The sequence below is a fragment of the Suricata suricatta genome, chromosome 9, assembly GCF_006229205.1.
Source record: "Suricata suricatta isolate VVHF042 chromosome 9, meerkat_22Aug2017_6uvM2_HiC, whole genome shotgun sequence".
Taxonomy (NCBI): domain Eukaryota; kingdom Metazoa; phylum Chordata; class Mammalia; order Carnivora; family Herpestidae; genus Suricata; species Suricata suricatta.
Window position 1 is genome coordinate 10,337,525 of NC_043708.1, and position 19,627 is coordinate 10,357,151.

General features: G+C 55.6%; 1 protein-coding gene across 2 annotated transcripts in view; it reads left to right on the top strand.

Annotated features, from left to right (window-relative positions):
- Window positions 1–6: 6 nt before the first annotated feature.
- The window catches only part of ITPK1 (inositol-tetrakisphosphate 1-kinase), a 166,319-nt gene continuing 146,698 nt past the window's right edge, over window positions 7–19,627 (top strand). For both annotated transcript variants that reach the window (XM_029952121.1, XM_029952122.1), the window contains exon 1: window positions 7–216. In XM_029952121.1, the coding sequence (XP_029807981.1) occupies window positions 122–216 (95 nt within the window). In that variant the 5' untranslated portion in view covers window positions 7–121. The remainder of the gene's footprint in view (window positions 217–19,627) is intronic.

Below are 19,627 nucleotides of genomic sequence, written 5' to 3' on the forward strand. Positions count from 1 at the left end.
GTCCCGTTCCGCGTCCCCGCCGCCGGAGGAGGTGCCCGCACGCTCGCGGCGCGCGCCGGGCCGCCACACTCGGCCTCTGGGCGATTTCCTCCGGACCCGAGCTCCCCGCCCGAGGAGGAAGATGCAGACCTTTCTGAAAGGGAAGAGAGTTGGCTACTGGCTGAGCGAGAAGAAAATCAAGAAGCTGAATTTCCAGGCCTTCGCCGAGCTGTGCAGGTAAGGAGGGACGGGACCCCGGCGCTCGGGGACCCCCGGCCCGAGCCCCGTTCAGCCCCAGCCGCTGGTTTGGGAGGCTGGAGCGTTCGGGAAGGAGCGGTGCTCGCGGACGTTGAGTCCCAGCGGCCAGGTGGTTGTGGTGACCGCCGGCTTTGCTCGCAGGGAGCGGCGGCCAGGATGGGCGGTGTGGCACGGACCGGGGCTTCCAGGTGCACCGTGACCCTCGGTGGGGAAGCCCCCAGCTGCCCCGAGCGCGTTGGGGACGCTGCTAAAGGTGGCAGAGGGACCTGGGAAATCGGGGAATCCACGCCGTCTGCCTGTGGCTGGAGGTTACTTTTAGACTGGAGTGTTTTTCCTCCTTCCTTCCCTTCCCTTCGTGGAGAAGGGCAGCACGGTTTGTATGTTTGCAGACCACCTACTGTGTGCCCAACGTGAGCAGCCCTTGACGCTGTCATTGCATGCCACTGGGTTAAGCCTCTTGTGCAGCGAGTAGCAATACTTGGCATGTATGTGGTGATTTGCTGTCTCATTAGAGCGTCACACCAGCTTTGAGAATTGACCCGGGTGGCGGTTCTGGGCCATGTGTCTGAGAAGGGGGAGCGATCTGCAGAGAGCTGGGGTACCCTACCTGGGGTCCCGCAGCTAGAGAGCGTCTGGTGCGGAGGAGGTGGGGTAAATGCATGTGGTGTAGAATGGCCTTCCTCTATCTGAGGACCCCCCCGCCCCCAAGCTGGTGCTCAGTGGTGGAGATTCATGGTGTTTTAATAAGATTACATTCCTAGCCCCTTAGAGAAGCATAACCACTTGGGTGAGGTGTACCTCACCCTGCAGGGCAACTGTGGCTTTGCCTCTGGGAAGCCGTTAGTGAAACCCTGTTCTTATCGGAAAGCCCAAGGGAATCTGGTTCTCCAAGCCTTTTGCAAAGTCTTGGTGGAATCCCTTTGTTATTCAGGGTTTCCACCTGGTAGATTTGATTCTTGAAAACGTGTTCCACTTACATTTTTGTCTCTGTTGGGTCCCCAAACACGTTGCAGAATTGAACAATTGGGCTTCCTTATCTCCTGGTGCTCGGAACAAGCAGTGAGTCTGAGCTGTCCTTCGCATGCTGGCCCCTGGCCTGTGGCACTTCTGTGCCCCTGATGCCCGTCCCAAGGGCTTGTTACCCCTTTGCCCTGGCAAACCCCGCAGGCGCTCTTGTCCCTGTAGCCAGAGGGGCGCACCTTGTTGTAAACCAGCTCCTGGCTCCGAGTCCTTTGGCCTGGGGATGGAGTTGGCTGCCATTTCTCAGGCTGGTCTCCTAAGGAGAAAGCAAGCTTTTCATGGTCGGTAGGGCATGCCAAGCAGCCCGAGAATTCACAAGGAAATCAGGAAATCAGGGGGAACTTGCAGCCAGGACTTTGAAAATGGGTCCGAGGACTTTTGGAACATTAAAAAAGGACACTTGAACTTTGCGCTGCAGATACACACAGGGAAAAAGTGCCCCAGCCAGGGCAGAAATGTGAAGCCCCTTTGATGTGTTTTGGATGCCCTTCTCTGGTGTTCGGCTCCGGAGTCATCTGAGACTTGGGAAATCCCAGTTAATACCTTGCACGCTTTTTTCCCTAAAGTCTGTCTATATTTGTGTCATCCTGTGTCTGCAGCTAAAGCGTGAGGCTTGTCATCTGGCTGGTATGTTTTGCTCATTAATTAGAAGGCTCTCGCAAAAACAGTTCCAGCCCAGACTCGGGGCTGGGCCCTGATGCTGGACCTGTAGATTGCCTTCCCTTTCCACGGACACCCTCTGCCTTTAAGCGGTGCTCGAGGAGTGTTCAGGGTAAGTCCTGAGATGTCAACCATTCTGGGGGAAGTCCAGCCCGGAGGGTTAATTTCTCTGAAAAGGTTGTTGCCCTCAAAGTCTGGATGCCTACTTCTAGCCAGAATATTGGCTTCAAAGAGAAGACAGAAAGCATCTGGGTCATTCTAGAACCTCAGGGAGTGTTTTCATTAGGGAAGCTCTAGATATCGTGTCTTTTAAGCTTAAGCAGGAAAAGAAAACACCAAGAGTTTTTCTTTTTTTTTTTCCTCTTCGTTATTACTTTCAGGGCAGCGCCCCCTGGTGGCCACCTTTCTCTACTTGGTGCAGAAAGCTCTGGTTCTTCACAGGGCGGCCAGAGCCCTGGGCTGTTGCAGTTTTCTGGGTAGGGAAAGCTGGTTCGATTTCAGTGACCCGAGAGCTGATGTGGGTGGACGCTGTCACACTTTCGACATTGACAGTCTGGAGGTGCAACGCTCCTGTTTTGACAGATGATGCGTTGCCTGTGACTTTCTCTGATGAGAAAGTCCAGAAATGTTTGAAAACGATCTGAAGCTCTGCTCCGAATGTTTAGGGCAGTGTCAGCGCCAGAGAGCATGACCTGCACGGACCAGATGAGTTGTTTAGCTGGGTGTCAGGCCTTGCAAAAATCTCAGAGCAGGAATGGATGTTGGGGGTCATCTGCGCCAGCCCCTTTGTTTTACAGATGGGGAAGCAGGGGCGAAAAGGGGTGGGTTCCGTACTTTTGTTCCTTTTTGTTTAACTTTTAGAATGAGCCCAACTTGGTGACCTGGAGACTCCCACGGAAAGCCCTTTCTACCTGGGCACCTCTGACAGTGAGGTGGACCCCCTCTTCCTTCACAAGGGCACAGCTGCTGCGCTGTTTCCCAGGGACACTTCCTTGCCTTGTTCTGCCAGGGGGGCATCGCATGTGGATGGCGGCAGGAGGGGGCTGGCACCTGGACCTGCACATGGGAGGTGGGCATAAAGGCCCAGACTTCACACTGTCGGGGCACCTTGGTAGGACAGCTCTCTGACAAGGCAACAGATGGGCCTTTGACTCAGCCTGTTTTCAGTGGTACTGTTTGTTCCTGTCACTGTCCTTGGTTTCTTCTCCCCTCAGGGACAGGGACATGGATGAGACTCTGGTTTGTGTTCTCTCGTCCTCCGCCATCCTCCTTGCCTTCCTGCTCATACCTGAGCAGCCTCACAGTTCCCTCACGCCCTCTCCTTGCGCCCTTTTCTTTCTTCTTCTTCGTCTTTTTTAATGTCTATTCATTTTTGAAAGAGAGAGAGAGAGGGGGGGGGAGGGGCAGAGAGTGAGGGAGACACAGAATCCCAAGCGGCTCCAGGCTCTGAGCTGTCAGCATAGACCCTGACATGGGCCTCGAACCCATAGACCGTGAGATCGTGACCTGAGCTGAAGTCGGATGCTTAATGGACTGAGCCACCCCGGTGCCCCTTAAAAAAAACATTTTTTTAAAACTTTTTCCTTGTACCCTTTGCAAGATGTCCAGAAGGGACTCCCAAGGGGAAGCCGAGACATAAAGCTGGCAGTTGGAAATGCTGGAGGGTTTTTGATTTTTGATTTTTGAACTTCTCCACAGTGTCTCATTTGGAAATGTCGGCTGGCCCCCACCGCTCCGTTCCCTTTGTTTTCTGTGTCACTCCTCCATTTCCTCACCCTCCCACCCTCTTCTGTCCTGTGCCTGAACCTGTACCAGGGGAGGGCGTGAAAAGTCACGGGACCTCATGAAGCTTCTGGTGTAAGATGTGGGTGGCCCGCTGTCTGTCCGCACTGTTCTGTCAGCTGCCTTTGTAACATAGTCCTTCCTGGCACCTCGTCTCACTTCACGCTCCCAGCAGCCTGGGACGCGGGGATGGGGACCCCGAGGCCCCTTCACCCGGGGGACATGGCTTCCGTGTGGTCTCTTCTCAGCCCAGGTTAGGCCCGGGCCTCCCGGAGCCTCCAGAAGCAGAATGTCTGGGAGGTTCTCGGAGGCCAGCACAGCCCCCTGGTCCGCAGGAAACGCGTTATGGAGCTGTCGCAGGCCACATTCTCATCCCAGACCGTCCCACCAGGGAAGCGTGTGCAGTTCCTCACGGGGAATGGGGCCTGGCGGCCACTGATGCTCAGGAGGCCAGTGAGCACCTTCTGGGGGCTTGGCCGAGAGGCCGCAGGGTCGGGGGCAGCAGGGCAGAGCCCCTGTCCTCGGGGAGCTGGGAGTGTGGTGTTCACACCTGGGGAGGCATGCCAAGGAGGGCTGCGGGGTGCCATCAGGCCTTCCTCTCCCCTTCTCGCCCTGCATTCCTTTCGTTAAAAGTGGGCATCTTAAAGGTCCCTTTCTGCCAGGATGGCTTAGCATTCTGGGCCGGCATTCTCTCCGGAGATTCTTGGGGGGAAGAAGGAGGATCTTTCCGGGATTAAGGGATGCTGCTCTGTGGGTACGTATGGCTCTCTTTGTCTCAATGGATTTGCACCATTTCGGGGATGCGGGGGTGGGAGGAGGTACCCACCAGGTTTCCTTTGCACCCGTGCCTGAGACTGTCCATAAGTCAGCCATGCAAAGGAACGCCGTCTCCGTGCCTCCAAGGGAGAGAACGGGACTCACGGGGGCAGAAGATGTCCATCTGCACGGTGCTGGGCCCCAGCCTGGCTCCACAGCAGACCGTCCATGTGACCCTGGGCCCCCCCCCATGCCTCAGTTTCCCCAACTGCAAAGTGAAGGTGTTGGCTCTGCCTAGCGTAGGGGTGTTGTGCGATCGAAGGGAGTCAGGACTCTGGGCATGAGAAGTGGCTGCGGCTGCTGCTTGTGTTTGTAGTTGTCTTTGGGGAGTGGGCAGTGGGCTTCCGCCCATGGAGGCCTCGCTGTCCCAGGATCCATGGCACCTGTGGGGCTCCCATTCTCGGCCTGGGATGTTTGGGAGGGACCTGAAGCCCACGATGGGTGCTACCCAATCCCCCTGCGAGGTGTGGGCTGTGTGGGGCCGTCAGAAGCAGCCAAGGCGGTGGTGTCCCCTTCAACACGGGCCCCGCACCGGGAGGCAGGAGTGCCGTCCTCCCCTCATTTACGGGCCAGGAGCCTGAGAAAATCATACATTAATGCAAGAGGGTACCCATTTTTTATTTAAGTTTGGAGATTCGGGGCGCCTGGGTGGCTCAGTCGGTTAGGCATCCGACTTCGGTTCAGGTCATGATCTCACTGTTCGTGGGTTCAAGTGCTGGTTCGTGAGTTCAAGTGCAGTATCAGACTCTGCACTGACAGCTCAGAGCCTGGAGCTGCTTTCGGATCTGTGTCTCCCTCTCTCTCTGCCCCTCCCCTGCTCACTGTCTGTCGGTCTGTCTCTCTCTCAAAAATAAACATTAAAAAAAAAAGTCTGGAGATTCAAGAACAGTTTGTGCTGGGCTTCCAGAAGTTGCTGAGTCCTCATGAGCAGTCGTGTTCTTATTATTAGTAACTTTTCTCGTTTTCCAACACTTAATACATGCGTACATTGAAGAAATGTTAAGAGCACTCAGAGTACAACACAAAATCAGTGACTCCCTTGTTCCTGGGTCCCTGTCACTTGGGCAGGTGCTGTCGGCAGCCTCTCTCTGTCGGTGTTCTGTGCAGACGGGCACACCCGTGTTCCGGCCTCCGATACGTACCGTTCTGTCCACGACTCATTTCACGGAACAGCATGTCTTAGAGAAATAGCACATCTCTGCTCCGTTGGGAGGTCGATCCGAGTCATTTCCCTCATTTCTTTACTGGCCGAGCGGTCCAGCTCTTAACACGATGGACTAGATCTCTCCCCCTCTGGTTGGCCTCTGCCTGTGTAGGCAGTGGGGCCGTGAGTACCCCACCCCATTGCCCGGGCACACCCTGCCAGATGAGTGAGCGGTGGGTCAGAGGGCACAGGCGGCTCACTTTTCCAGGGGAGTCGAAAAGTCGCTCGCAGAGAGAGAGAGAGAGAGCACTGCTCTCGAGCGACAGCAAATGGAAGAGCCTGTTGGCCACCCGCTCCCCAGAGCGGCTGATGGCAAACGTTCTTGATCTTGGCCACGCACCGGGGTGAGATGGTGCTTTTGATTTGCATTTCTCTTTTGACAGTGAGCTTGATTCACACTGTGTGTGTGTGTGGGGGGGGGGGCCGTGGGCACCGGTGCAGGCACAGCGGGCTGGGACCCTCCGTTCTGAACCCCAGGCCACCCTGCAGGCTCCGGGCCTTCAGTAAATGCTTAGTGACGTGCCTCCCGAGGGCAGATCCCGAACAGTTGGAAGTAAATGGGGTTTCTGTTCCCACTCGTGTTGTGAATTCAGCTGGGGAGCTAGCTTTTTGAGGGAATGTTCTGGTACCTTGTTTTTAAAAAGTAAGATTCATTTTCAAAAGCAGTCATCCTTCGGGAGCTGCTTGCCCCCGCCTTCCCTCTTCCTGCGTGCATTGGGCCCACCTCAGCCCTTCCCCCTCCACGGCCCTGTGGAAGCTGGGCCTTGCCTGGGGGGAGAGTTGGTTGGAATCCCGAGGGGGAGACCCAGGCCTGGCGAGGTGGGGTGGCTTGTTCAAGGTCACACAGTGAGATGTGTGTGTTGGGGAGGGGGACTTCCCTGCTCCAAGACCGCTGTGCCCTCCACACTGCCCGCCGACGCCTCTTGAACAGGACTTCCTCCGGAGTTGCCACCCGGGCTGCTGAGCCAGGCCAGGCCTTTCCCAACGGGCTGTTTGAATTCCACCTGGTGTGTTGTCTTGCCTGTCGCAGGCCTCCCTCGGAAAGCGGCGCCCTGTGGCCCGCACCTCCCCAGCTGGGTCTCATGGGCTGGTTTGTGGAGGCCCGTTGTGGTGCCAGGCTGGGGATTGTGACAGCTCCTGGGAGCGTCCCCTCCCCCCACCCCTGCTTTTAGGGCTCAGGAGGCGGGTCTGTCACCACCGGTGGGGATTTGAGAATCACTCCCATGAGGAAGTCCTTGTCGAGTGCTCCCTGTGCTCCGGGTCAGCCCTGCTGGCCGAGCCTGCCGCTCAGCCGTCCACTGTCCTGGCAGAGAGAGTCTGGACACGCGGTCAGGCTGCGGACCCTCCCAAAGACGGCTTCAGAGAGGTGCCTTTAAAAAAATTTTTTTTAAACGTTTTATTTATTTTTGAGAAAGATAGAGCATGAGCAGGGGAGGGTCAGAGAGAGGGAAATACCGAATCCTAAGACAGGCCCCAGGCTCTGAGCTGTCAGCAGAGCCCGATTGAACCCATGAACCATGAGATCATGACCTGAGCCAAAGTCAGACGCTTAACCGACTGAGCCACCCAGGCGCCCCTGAGAGGTGCCTCTTATTCCCCTTTCTCTTGGAAACTTAAGCTCCCAGTGGGTTTGTTATTTCTCTCTGGACTTGCACATTGTCTTTGAAGGCGCTTCCGTAAAGGTGGAGGCCGGCAGTTGTGTTCGCTGCTGAGACCCAGGGCCTCTAACAGCGCGCATAGTAGGAGCACAAAAGAGTATCTCTTAGTGGGTGAAGGAACTGACTGGTGGGTTTCAGAAGCCTTCTGCACGTCCCTGTGGCTCAGCTAAAATAGCTGCTTGTGGCTCTGGAGTGCTCTGGGCTCCGATGCAAACCCTGGGGCGAGAGGAGAAGGGGGGGGCCCAGGCCTGGGAGGAGCCCCTGGGCTCCATTCCTTCACTCTTATTCACAGAGCGAATCCTGAGCCCTGCTCCCAGGCAGGCGCGGTCCCCGCCTGCAGGCTCCTCTGTGCCTGGTGAGGAGATGAACGGGAGGTCAGCACACAGATGTGCTTAAGTGCCGCCCCATGCGGTCAGTCCCGGAAGCCCGCTAACTGGAGACGGTGTGGCAAGGGGTGGCCGAGGCCACCGAAGCACTGTGTGGTCAGAGGAGGACTCTGAGGAGGTGACATTTAAGCAAAGAGGCCGAGAGCCCCGTTCTGCAAGGAACTAAAGCGCTACAGGGTGGGCCGTGCTGCTGTCTAGAGGCCGCACGCCCCGACCTGCCTGTGCCGTAGCTCTGGCCTCCGTGTGACTGTGGGCAGCTGTCTCGGGAAGGGCTGCCTGGTTTCCACTTCAGACAGGTGGTCAGAGGAGACGGGGGTGTGTCCTTGGTGTCCTTATTCCCTGATGGTGTGATGGGGCGGGGGGGGGGGGGCACGTGGGTGGTCCTGGGACCATCTTCCCACCTGAGGCTGTAGCTGTGATCTGGGGGCCGGGACAGGAGGCCACTTGGCTGAGGCCCAGGTCAGCCTTTGGGTTCAGGAAGGAGCAGTGAGTGTTGGGGGTCCCCTGGGCCTTGTTGGTAGGCCCTAAGCCAGCTGACCTTTCCCCTTTCCCAAAGCTCAGGTTTGGCCTCCACGTGGAGTCTGGGGGCCACTGATGCTCGCTCTCATTGGTTTACCTTCCTTCCGGCCAGTGTGTGCCAGCTTGCCCCCCAGAAGTGGCCCCTGGAGGCCCTGGTGAGAAATACACATCCTTCAGCCTCCCCTTTCCGGAGAAGGGGCCTGGGAGCTTTGTCTTCACATCAGCGCCCCAGTGATTCTTCTGGAAAGCCCCAAGTGCCTTACTAGGCCTCACCCCCAAACTGTCAGGCATGTTTCAGGCGAAAACTGGTCTCTCGGGGACAGGTCCTCTCCAGGAGGGCATCTGGGTGTAAAGGTTCCCCGGCCGGTCCGTCCTGGGAGGTCCCCTCACGGACTTGCGTTCCTTGGACCACACCTGCCCAGTCTGCTTGCTGGCTGCTACCCTTTGAAGAGTCCTCTCTCCTCTCCTAAACATTTCTTGCCTCTGGCTGCAGCTTTGTGCTGCAATTACTTAACAGTGGGTCCTGAGGGACTGGCCTGGCCAGATGTCACACTGGTCATCGGGCCAGGGCTGGGAGCAGAGGAGTGGCACAGCCCGGGGTGTTTCACTTTGCGGTTTGTGCTGCACCCCCACTGGCTTCCCATCAGAGGTCTGCATGATCGGGTCGCGGGGCCCAAGCTGTGAAGCCGGGACTTGGGGCTCGTCCACGCGGCCCTCCAGGTTTCAGCATGTTCCCCCAAATCAGTGGCTCACATCAGAGCCCAGCGAGAATCTACCATAGGTCAGGCACTATTGCAGGTCAGAAGTGTACCCTCCAAGGTGGGTGGTGTGTCACCACGTGCCAGGTGAGAGCACTGAGGCCCAGAGAGGGGCGTGAGGACAGCCTGGTCACCGGCTGTGAGTGGCAGAGCTGGGATTTGCCCTGGGGGCTAGCTGACTCCTGAAACCATGCCGTTTCTACCCTGTTTGGTGGCTTTTGCCTCCACCTTGAACATAACATCCGAGTAAATGGCGTGATAACCATTCTAGAAGAAAACCAGGGCGTTCTTTTCTGAGCATTCTCTGTGTACAGTTACGGGGCCCAGAGGAGTGGTAGGTGTTGGGGATGGCAGTGAACTTGGAGCACGAGCCTTGTCCACCTGTTTGTGGATGAGAAGCCACTCTGCCTCCCCTGAGCCTCCGCTCTTCTGTCTGTAAAGTGGGCAGAATACAGTCACTTCTAGGGCTAGCAAGCATGGCAGATGCTTAATAAATGATACCATTCCCCCTGTGCCCCAGGAGGCCACCTCCCCTGCCTTCCTACTGTCCACGCTGGGGCCTGGGGCCTCTGACATATCTCTGGTGGGAGCCCCCAGCCCGGGGCAGACAGGTGGCCTCCCTACCTGATCCTTTCCTGGTGTGGGGGCCCTCCAGCCAGCGCCAGTGACCTGGACATGCCGCCGGCCTCCCAGCTCACTGCTTCCTGGGAAGGCCTGGGGGTGGTAGGGGGGTGCTGAGAGTTTTGCTTTCATTTCTGCCTCACACCATATTTCCACCCAACAGTGGAGGGCTGGGGTGTGGAGGTGAGGAAACATCTGGGCCCCACCCTGGGGTGTTAGTCCCAGCGTAGGTTCATTTATTGAGTGCCTGCTGCATGCTGGCCAGTCTTGGGCTCTAGGGACCCATAGAGCAGTGGGCACCCTCTGCCCCCAGGGGCAGCCCCTGCCCTTCTAGGAAATGTTTGCTGGGCTAGGCCCCCGCTGAAGTGAGGGTGCTGCGGGGTGTGTGCAGGTTGTGTGTGGAGTTCTGTTCTCCCCGGGTTCTGGGGGGACCCTTGGAGGGGAGAGAAGGAACACGTTGGTGTGTGTGGGGCGGTGTTTGTGAGACCCCAGGTGCCCACCCTGGAAGGGCTGGCTCCTGCCCTTTTAGGATCCCGGGCTTTTTTATGAGGAATGTTCAGTGCTGTGGGATTGTTGGTTTCTCTCTGGACTCTTTATTTTTAATTAAAAATTCTTTTAATTTTCTTTATTTTTTAAAAAGTAATCTCTGTGCCCAGCGTGGGGCTTGAACTCACAGCCCCAAGATCAAGAGTCATTCGCTGTACTGACTGAGCCAGCCAGGTATCCCCTCTCTTGTTTTCTCTCCGGCTGGAATTTCCTCTTTGCACCCACCCATCTTACAGATGGGGAAGTGAAGGCCTAGCAAGGAGATGTAGCCCCAGAGTGTAGAGCTAGTGGGAGGGGCAGCACGGAGCTGAACCTGGCTTTGCGGACACTAAAGTTTATTTTCTTTAGTATTTTTTTTTTCTATTTTATTTTTGAGAGGGTGGGGTGGAGGGGCAGAGGATCCGAAGCAGGCTCTGTGCTGATAGAGCGCCCAACGCGGGGCTCAAACTCTCATAAACCGTGAGACCTGAGCCGAAGTCAGAGGCCCAACCGACTGACCCACCCAGTCACCCCAATATTTTATTCTTAAAAGATTTTATTTTTTCTTAAATCTGTATCTTAAAATTCATTGCAGGATCCTTGAAAAGAAATGGAACTCTGACCCTTCCCTCAGAGGCCTGTTGCTGCCTCTCTGTGGTCTGGGCAGGGGTTTGGGGTCCTGTCAGGAAGGAGTTCTGCTTCCTGAGGAATCAGCTCCAGACCTCTCTTGGCCCTCACTTTGACCTGGGCGCAGCCAAGCTGTGGACTTTGCTCCGAGCACTCTGGGCGCAGGTTCCTCACTGCTCTGGGGAGGAAGGACCAGGCTTGAGCCTCGGGGCCTCACAGAGGCCTTTGTCTGTAAATTGGGAAGTGTCCCTGCAGTGAGGGGGGTGCTTCCTCCGTCCCCTGGGGGAGCCCACGTGGCTGCCTCTGGTGTGGAGGGGCGCTGTGGGGTCCTCCTGGAGAAGCGCTCCCAGCCTCAGCCGGAGCCAGCAGAGGGTCCCTGTGGCATTATTTTCAGCGAAACAAGAATAGTTTAGCCCCAGAGTAACAGCTGCTCTGGGCCTGTCGCTGTGCCTTGAGTCTTTCAGTCCATATTTGGAAACTGGGGCTCCAAGAGGGTAGGTGACCCTGCCAGCTTTCGTGGCTGCCCACTCCTGGGGGTAGGATTTGAACAGCGGTCTGCGTGCCTCCAAAGCTGTACCCTTAACCATGACTGAGGTGGTGTTGTTTTCAGTAAATGGCTCCAGGAGAAGACAGGAGTCTTTGCTCTTGTTTGTGCTCTTTTCCAGCGCCTCATCCTCAGTGCCCATGGGTTGCTAGCGTTTCTCCGTGTCCCTCTCAGTTCCATTTGGACATCCGCCTCGCCTAGAGTCAGGAAATTTAGGTGCTGACTCAGTTGATCTCTGCTCATCTGGGGAGGCGGGCCATGGATTCCCAGTGCTGTCCCGGGACAATGTGTGGTTTGAGCCCCGTTTTGGCCTCTCACTGGATGGGTGACCTGGGTGCCCCTCGCTGGGCCTCGATTTCTTCCTTGTTGTACCCACGCACAAGAGGCGCTTGGCATGCAGACCTCCTCCTACTTTGAACGGGCCAGAGACCATCCTTGAAGAAAAAGGGGGCCATGCCTCACTCCCCTCACCTGTCATCATACCCTTCGTGTCCATAGGTGATAGCAGAGTGAGTATCCTCTGGTGAGGTACAGAGGTTTGCCCTCTTGGAAAAGTAGTTTTCCAGAACCTTGAGCCTCAAGGGGTCTTTGCAGATGAGAATTCACAGCCTAGAGCGCAGCTGTACAGCCTGGTGCCCACGGCTGTGTGGCGGGCCGGGCTGGGCCTCCCCTTTGAACCCCACACATTCCCCCATTTTGGCCTCCAGGGACCTGTGTGCGAGGGCGAAGGAGGGTCTGTTCTGTTCTGGGCTGTCGTCGGCAGACCCCACCCCGGGTCAGGATGAACCGTTTCGGTCCTTGGGCCCAGGTGTTTGGGGTCCCTCCACCACCACTCACCCCTGCGGTCTTTCCCATCTCTCCTGCAGCCTTGCTGGGAGTGCTGAAGGGCCAGCTCTTTGGACTCCAGAAGCTTCCCTGGGAAGGGTAGGGGCGTGGGCAGCTGTGTGGGACGTGGGCAGGTCTGTGGGTCTTCTGCGCCGTCAGTGGATGGGAGGGTCTCCTGAGAGTGAGACCCGTGCGCCCGACCGTGTGCCTGCAGGTCTGTCCCTGTTGCTGGGGGACCCCGAGGCAGCGGTGTCACCCAGTCCTCTCCCTCCCTCAACCATTGTCGATGGTGTCAGGCTCATGTTAATGACCTGAGCAGAAAGTCGATTGTAGGACTGATCCCTACAAGTCACAGGGGTGTATCGGTTCCTACAGAAAGTTCAAGTGCCAGCTGGGTCAGTAAGGAAGGGGGCCTCTGGAAGTGTTATCTCCACGGATAGTTGTGGTGGATTCAGGGGCTCAAGTGACATCACAAGACCTGGCCTCTTCCCAGGCTTCGTTCCCAGGCCGTGTGGTTCCGGGGTGAGGCCTCGCGCTGACCTTTATCCCGACCCAGGCAGCGTGCTGAGTCCCTCGTGTGCTCTCATGTGATCTGCATGAGGGCGTGGGCTTGTACCCTGTCTCCTCCTAGGAGAAATGGGGTGCAGAGGGGTCACACGGCTAGCAGGTGGCAGAGCTGGGATTCGGGCCTGGATGGGCTGGCTCCAGGGCCTCCCTCCAACCCCGGTGCGGGTCCCAAAGGACCCAGGATTCATTCCGATTGGGCCTTATGGGTGCACCCGAGCCACAGCTGAGCCAGCCGCTGGGGCCAGGGAGCACCTCTTTCCCTGCCACATGGTCCGGGTGTGGGCAGCGTGGACCCCATGCAGGACGCTGGGGACTGCTTGCTGAGCAGACTGTGATGGCCATTGGGGAGTCGGGGTGGCAGGGGTGCTCCCTGGTTCTGGGTTCCCTGGCCAGCTGGGGTGAGAGTGGGGGCTGCTTTCTGCCAGCCTGCAGGGCCACACGCACGGTCTCCTGGGCCAGGGCGGTGCTCCGAGAGGGGCGTGAAGGGAACCCCCACAAGTCAGAGGTGAAGGCTGGGCCCCTGGCTCCACCTTTCTCCTCAGACAAATCCACAGCCAGCTGGACATGGGCAGGTTCTGAAGGCCCTGGGCCCAGGGGTCTGGTGCTGGGCATCTTTGAGAAAGAGTTCATGTAATTCTGCCTCGAGGGATGGAGTTTGATGGGACCTTGGGGAAAGGTCAAGGCCACCAGGAGTCCAGGGTGAAGGCTCATGTGCTCCTTGCCCCATTGCGCTGTGCGGGACCGTGTTGTTGGACAGTGTTTTGGGGCCAACCAGTCCCGTGTTATGTAAACTATCACTGATGGCCTTGTCCCGTGCATGAGGAACGTTTAGAAACTGCCCTTTCTTCCCAGACCGGGAGCCTGGAGAATATCGCAGCTGCGAACTGTCTGGTTGGGGCTGTGCGGCTGGAGGGACGCTCAGTCTGCCCTGGGGTGGGGAGCGTGGGTGCAGGGCCCTTAGGTGGCCTGTCCTGGCCCCTCCACCCCGAGCAGGCCCAGTGGGAGCTGCGGGGAGGACACGCTGGGAGTGGTTACACCCGGAAGGGGAAGGCGGTGAGTGGTGAGTGTCCACACCCAGGCTTGCACACCTCTTAGGTGCTCAGTCTTACAGGCCCCCGGCAAAGGGGCTAGGCCTAGGCTGGGAGAAGGCTCAGCGTGGCGGAGCCCAATTAGGGCTTGAGGTCTCGTGGTTCCTTTCTGGAACTGGCGAGGAAGTGAGGACCATTGAGAAGCCAGTGGCTGCCCAGCCCAGAGCCCTTGCCCTGCCTGGCAGGTATCTCTACCTGGGTGTTCCAGAATTCTTCCAGGCCAGTGGCTCTGCTTAGTGGCATGGCCTTCCGAGGCAGGTAGATGGAGGTGGTGCTTGTGGGAAAGGAAAGGAGTGGAAGTGAGGGCAGTCCTGGGCCCACCACGGACAGCAGGCAAAGCTGGCCTGGTTCCTGTTGGCCTCAGAGGACCCTCTTGGTGCTATACAAGCTGGCAGGAATCCGGGTCCGGGAGCTCAGGTCTTGTCCTGCTGTTTAGTCGTGGGGCCTCATAGGAGCTCGTATTCGAGGACCCTCTCTCAGAGCCCTGGGAAGCGAATCTGTGACCCACTGCTCTTGGGGTGGCCATCAGACTGCTGTTTGGACCTGAGCGGTCTCGCCGGACCACGAAGAACTGAGGGAAGTACTTCGTGGCAGTTACGTGAGGCCGTGAGGAGGGTTTATTGCAGTTTATCGACAGATAAAAATAGAGCCCTTGAACCCGAGTTCAAGGAGTCCGCTGACTTTTCTGCATGAAATTTCAGAGTTTCTCTTGGGTAGATTCATATCTGACTTGTGAATACTAAAAAAAATCCATTTCTTTTTCTTTTTAATTTGAGAGAAAGCAAGGAAGGAAGAGAGGCAGAGAGAGAGGGAGAGAGAATCTTATGCAGGTTTCATGCCCAATGCAGAGCCTGATGCAGGGCTTGATCCCATGACCCTGGGATCATGACCTGAGCCGAAATCAAGATGTGGACACTCAACCAACAGAGCCATCCAGGTGCTCCTAAAACAACCAGCCCAAAACGACCTTTTCTTAAAATAACATTTCAGGAGCGCCTGGGTGGCTTAGTTAAGCATCCGACTCCTCATTTGGCTCAGGTCATGATCTCACGGTTCATAAGATTGAGCCCTGCCACGAGAGCCTGGTTGGGATTCTCTGTCTCCCTCTCTCTGCCTCTCTCCCGTGCACTCGCGCGGTCTCTCTTACTCTCTCTCTCTCTCTCAAAATAAATAAACTTAAAAAAAAGAGCCTAGAGCAGGGAATGATCAACTTTTGTGAAGGATCAAATGGTAAATTAAAAAACAACAACAACAACAAAAAACACATTTCAAAGTGGAATTCTACCAAGGGCATGGAGTAAACAATCATTCTTCCTCACATTTGACCCTGAGCCATGGTTCCACACTCTTGCCTCCCGTGGACGCGTGCTGTGTGTGACAAGCCGGCGTGTACGCACACCCGCACACAGCCCTCCACTTCCGTTCCCACACCAGCGGTGGCCCGTTACCTATGCTCTCCTACCTTTAACTTTTCATTCATCTAATAGAGTGTACAGATGACCCCTTCCCTACACTACCTGGGGAGTGCTAGCCTTGCCCCCAGGGCTTACGCTTTACCTTCTTCCTTATAAGCCCCTGCTGCTATGACAAATGCCCAGGCTGGGTCACTTGAACAACAGGCATTTATTCCTCATGGTTCCAGAAGCTGAAAGTTCCTGGGGAGAGCTTTCTTCCTAGTTTTTAGACAGCTGCGTTTTGTGACCTCACATGGAGGGGGGGGACACATACAGTGCCTTTCACATGAAGGCACTAACCCCATGGGGCTCTGCCCTTCTGAGCTCATCGAACTCCAGTCTCCTCCTGAAGTCCTCACCTCCAGATACCCTCATGTTAGAGGTTAGGCCTTTCATATGAGTTTTGGGAGGACTCAAATATTTAGTCCAAAACGTCTCTCCTGGTGGGGGTCGTCTCTCCTGGTGGGGGTCGTCTCTCCTGGTGGGGGTCATATGGGCGCCAGCTGCTATCTGGCCGAGTGTGAGAGGGGCCTCAGCTGGGTGTGGTCCCTCTGCCTCCTCCCCCTCAGGAGCGTGGACCCAGCGCAGGTGCTGCTTGGGGCAGGGGTTGGCAGGTGTGCTGGCGGGTGGCCACTAGCTGGCGCCCAGGGCCTGACTGACTTTGGGCCGGTGAGGGGGTCTCCCTTACCTCCCTTGTAAAATGGGGACATCAACACCCGATTGTGGGGCAGATTGGGGGATCAGAGAGATGATGGCTGAATTGGTGGAGGTGGTTTCTAGCACCTAGCAGGGGATCTGATGGTAATTTACCTTCTTCCCCAGATGATTTGTTTTTTCCTGTCTGAAGAGAAATTTTAGAGAGCTGAGTGTCATTTCCCATCTCAAAACTGGTCAAAGGAAGGGGCCACGGGTGTGATCCCTTAAACTTGGGAAGGACAGATCTTGGTTGATAGCCCCCTCCCCTCACCACTCTTCCCTGCCTTCTGGCCAGTGGGGGTGGGGGGGAGGCTGGGGCCCTTGAGGGCGCCCGAGGGTCCTCTCCAGAGCCCAGCAGCTGCTAGGAGGGCGTCCCCGCCCCCTCCCCTCCGACACCTAGTGCCTCCTGCATGCTGAGCCCCAGCTGAAGGAAGTGAAAGAATGTATGTCATTCTTTTTCCTGATTTTTTTTTTTTTGGTCCTCTGTGAAGACAGTTTAACATTATGAGAGCGAACTCTGAAGAGACACCTCCTCCCCCCGCCTCCCATGTATTTTCTTCTTTCTGTTGGGTGTGTGACAGTCACAGGGTTGAATCATGACACGCACAGCATTTTGAGTTTTGTTTTCTGCACTTACTGTAGCATTTTGGTTTTTTGCTCTCTGCACATAGCATTGTGGTGTAAACAAATTTCATGTTTCTACGGTTTTCAGAATGATCTTCCCAAAGTATAGTTTTTAATATGAAATTATGAAATTTACTATGAAAATCTCCAACATATACAAAAGAATGAGTAGAAAATGAACACAGCCCCCTCGCCCCCACCTCAGTTATAAGTGTTAACCATTGTCAACTTCTGGCTAATCCTGTTTTTTATTTCCCCCATGTGATTTTGAAGCAAATTGCAGACATATAATATCATATGTAAAGATTTCAGCATGGCCTTTAAAACGGAAACCTAGCGCTGTTACCACACCCGGAAATAAAGTGTGTCAGAGCACCATCCTTTTAGACATTTTTTTATTTAGAGAGGGTGGGGAAGACGGGGAAGAGGGAAGGAGAGAGAGAAAACTTCAAGCAGGCGCCACGCTCAGTGCAGAGCTCAGCGGGGAGCCTGATGCGGGGCTTGATCCATGACCCTGCGATCATGACCCGAAATCAAGAGTCAGACGCTCAACCGGACGAGCGCCCCAGAGCATAATCCTTTCTTATCACTATGGAATAGTTCTTTCTGTTGGACATCCGTGCTCTGATACGGTATGCCGTAATCTTACTACTGAATATTTAGGTGATTTCCGCTTTGCTCGCTAATGTAGGTAACGCTGGCTTGGACATCTCTGTGTGAATAGAAACATCTTCCTTCCCTTTCCGATCTGTTATGTGTAAGGAAGAGTTTGATCAGTTAATGTTGAGTAACAAGCTATCTGTTGCGGCTTGAAGCCGTGACCATTTGTTTGGGTCACCATTTGGTGGGGTGACCGTTCAGGCCGGGCTCCCTGGTGGGTCTGCCATCAGCTGTAGGTCAGGGTTGCCCTGCGTGCTGGGAGTGACCGGGCCGCGTGTGTCCGTCCTCCCACAGGTGGCCTTGGTGTGGTCTTACCCACCAGGCAGGGATCCAAGACACAGTGGGCATGTGCGGGGCCTCTGAAGGCCTAATGGTTCTACCACGTCCGTTGGCCAAAACAAGGCACAGGCTCGATCCAAGGAGTCAAGATGAGCTTCACCTCTTTTTTTTTTTTTTTTAAAGCAATAAATGGAATTTATTGGAGGAAGTACAGAGTCCTTCACATAAATTACCTGTTTTTGTAGAACAGAGCTTCTTAGCTTTTCTTGGGGGTCATTCATACCTTTGAGGTTGAGATGAAAGCCATGGAACCAACTCCTAGAGGGGCACCTGGGTGGCTCAGTCAAGTAAGTGTCTGACGTTGGCTCAGGTCATGATCTCACAGTTCGTGGGTTCGAGCCCCGCGTCAGGCTCTGTGCTGACAGCTCAGAGCCTGGAGCGTGCTTCGGATTCTGTGTTTCCCTCCTTCTGTGCTCCTCCCCTGCTCATGCTCTGTCTGTCTCTCTCTCAAAAAAAAAAAAATTAAAGAGAAAACTATTCCTAGAAAAACACTCATAATGATACCAAAATATAAAGAATGCCACAGATTCTCTGAAGTAAAGGTTCTAAGGATCTCAGAGAAACTTCTCTTGTTTGACACTTGTGGTTTAGAGTTTTGGGGGCAGACTGTATATGAGCATTCTTCACAACAGGATTTCTTACAAGGTGACCTGCTAAAGAATTTCTGTGGTCACTTTAGTTTGGGGGGCAGTGCATCCCATGGGATTGAAAACACATTTTATCTTTGTTTAACTTCGTGTTTTGCATTTGATGTATTCGCCTCTCAGAGAAGACATTTTGGGAGATGCGGGCAAATCCAACTTGGTCTGCTACCTACCTGTGCTGGGCAACTTACTAGCATCACAACCTTTGGCAAAGCACTTAGCTCTTTGAACCTCGGTTTTCTAATCTGTGACATTTGGACGGTGACCCTAATACCGCGCCGCAGTGCTTAGCTTGCACAGTGAAGGACGCTTCTTGATCGGAGCATGAAGTCATTGTAAAGGGCATGGATGCTGAGCAGGGTCAGGACCTGGGGACACTTCTGTACACAAGGGTGTGTGATCTCACCCTGTTGGCCAGTCATCTTTGGTACCTAGCAGGTGCTCAGAGGATGCTGTGCTGGGTACGGTGGGGAAAAGACCCACCACCCTGGGAGACCCCAGGGTGCTCATTCTTCCATGGACTCCCGGAGGGATGGGTGCCCCTTCATTGTTCAGGACACATTTCTGAGAACACACCCCATGCCCAGTTCCAGCAGGTGCTCTCTGGCCTGGTCCTCCGAGAACTTGGACACTTAGGGAGAGGATGCTCGCATTGGTGACGGATGGGCGGGGGGATTTGGCAGACATGGTTGTTTTGTGTGCGATGGTGGGTTTTGGTCTCCATTTGTAGCCCAGTGTCACCTGTGTCGCAGCCCCTCTGGCTGAACTTCATTTTGTTAAGCTGGGAGAAGAGAAAGGTAGAACAGAGGAGCCCCCCATCCTAGACTGCTGCCCCTCGGGGGTCCCGGGGGCGGTCAGCAGGGACACTAGCGGGAATCTGGCCCCCTAGGACTTCCGGATCGCTTTCAGGCCCAGGGTCTCGTTGTTGGTCTGTGAATTTGCAGCGGGACACCTCTGGCATCCCCTCACTAGAGAGTCTGTTTACAGACATTTGTTGGCATCCCTCCCTCCCAGGCCTCGTGAGCCACTGTGGACATATGCAACAGACCGGTGGCCACGAGGTGGACAAGTCCTAAAGCAGCTTTAGTCTGTGGGGGGAAATTGGAGGAGGGGCGGCGACAGACACGTCAGCCAGTGAGTTAAAGGGGGTCATTTTAGCAAGGATATGAAGAGGATGGGCGACTGTCCTCAGCGTGGTCACAGAAGGCCTTTCTAAAGGAGAGGGACTCGGGGCTGTGGCCTACCTGGTTAGAAAGGAGTTATCTGAAAGGCTGGGGCCAGAGCCTCTCAGGTGGGGGGAATAGCAAATGCAAAGACCCTGGGGTGCTTTTGAGCAAGGGCTTTGGTTGTATTTGTGGGGGGGGGGGGGGGGG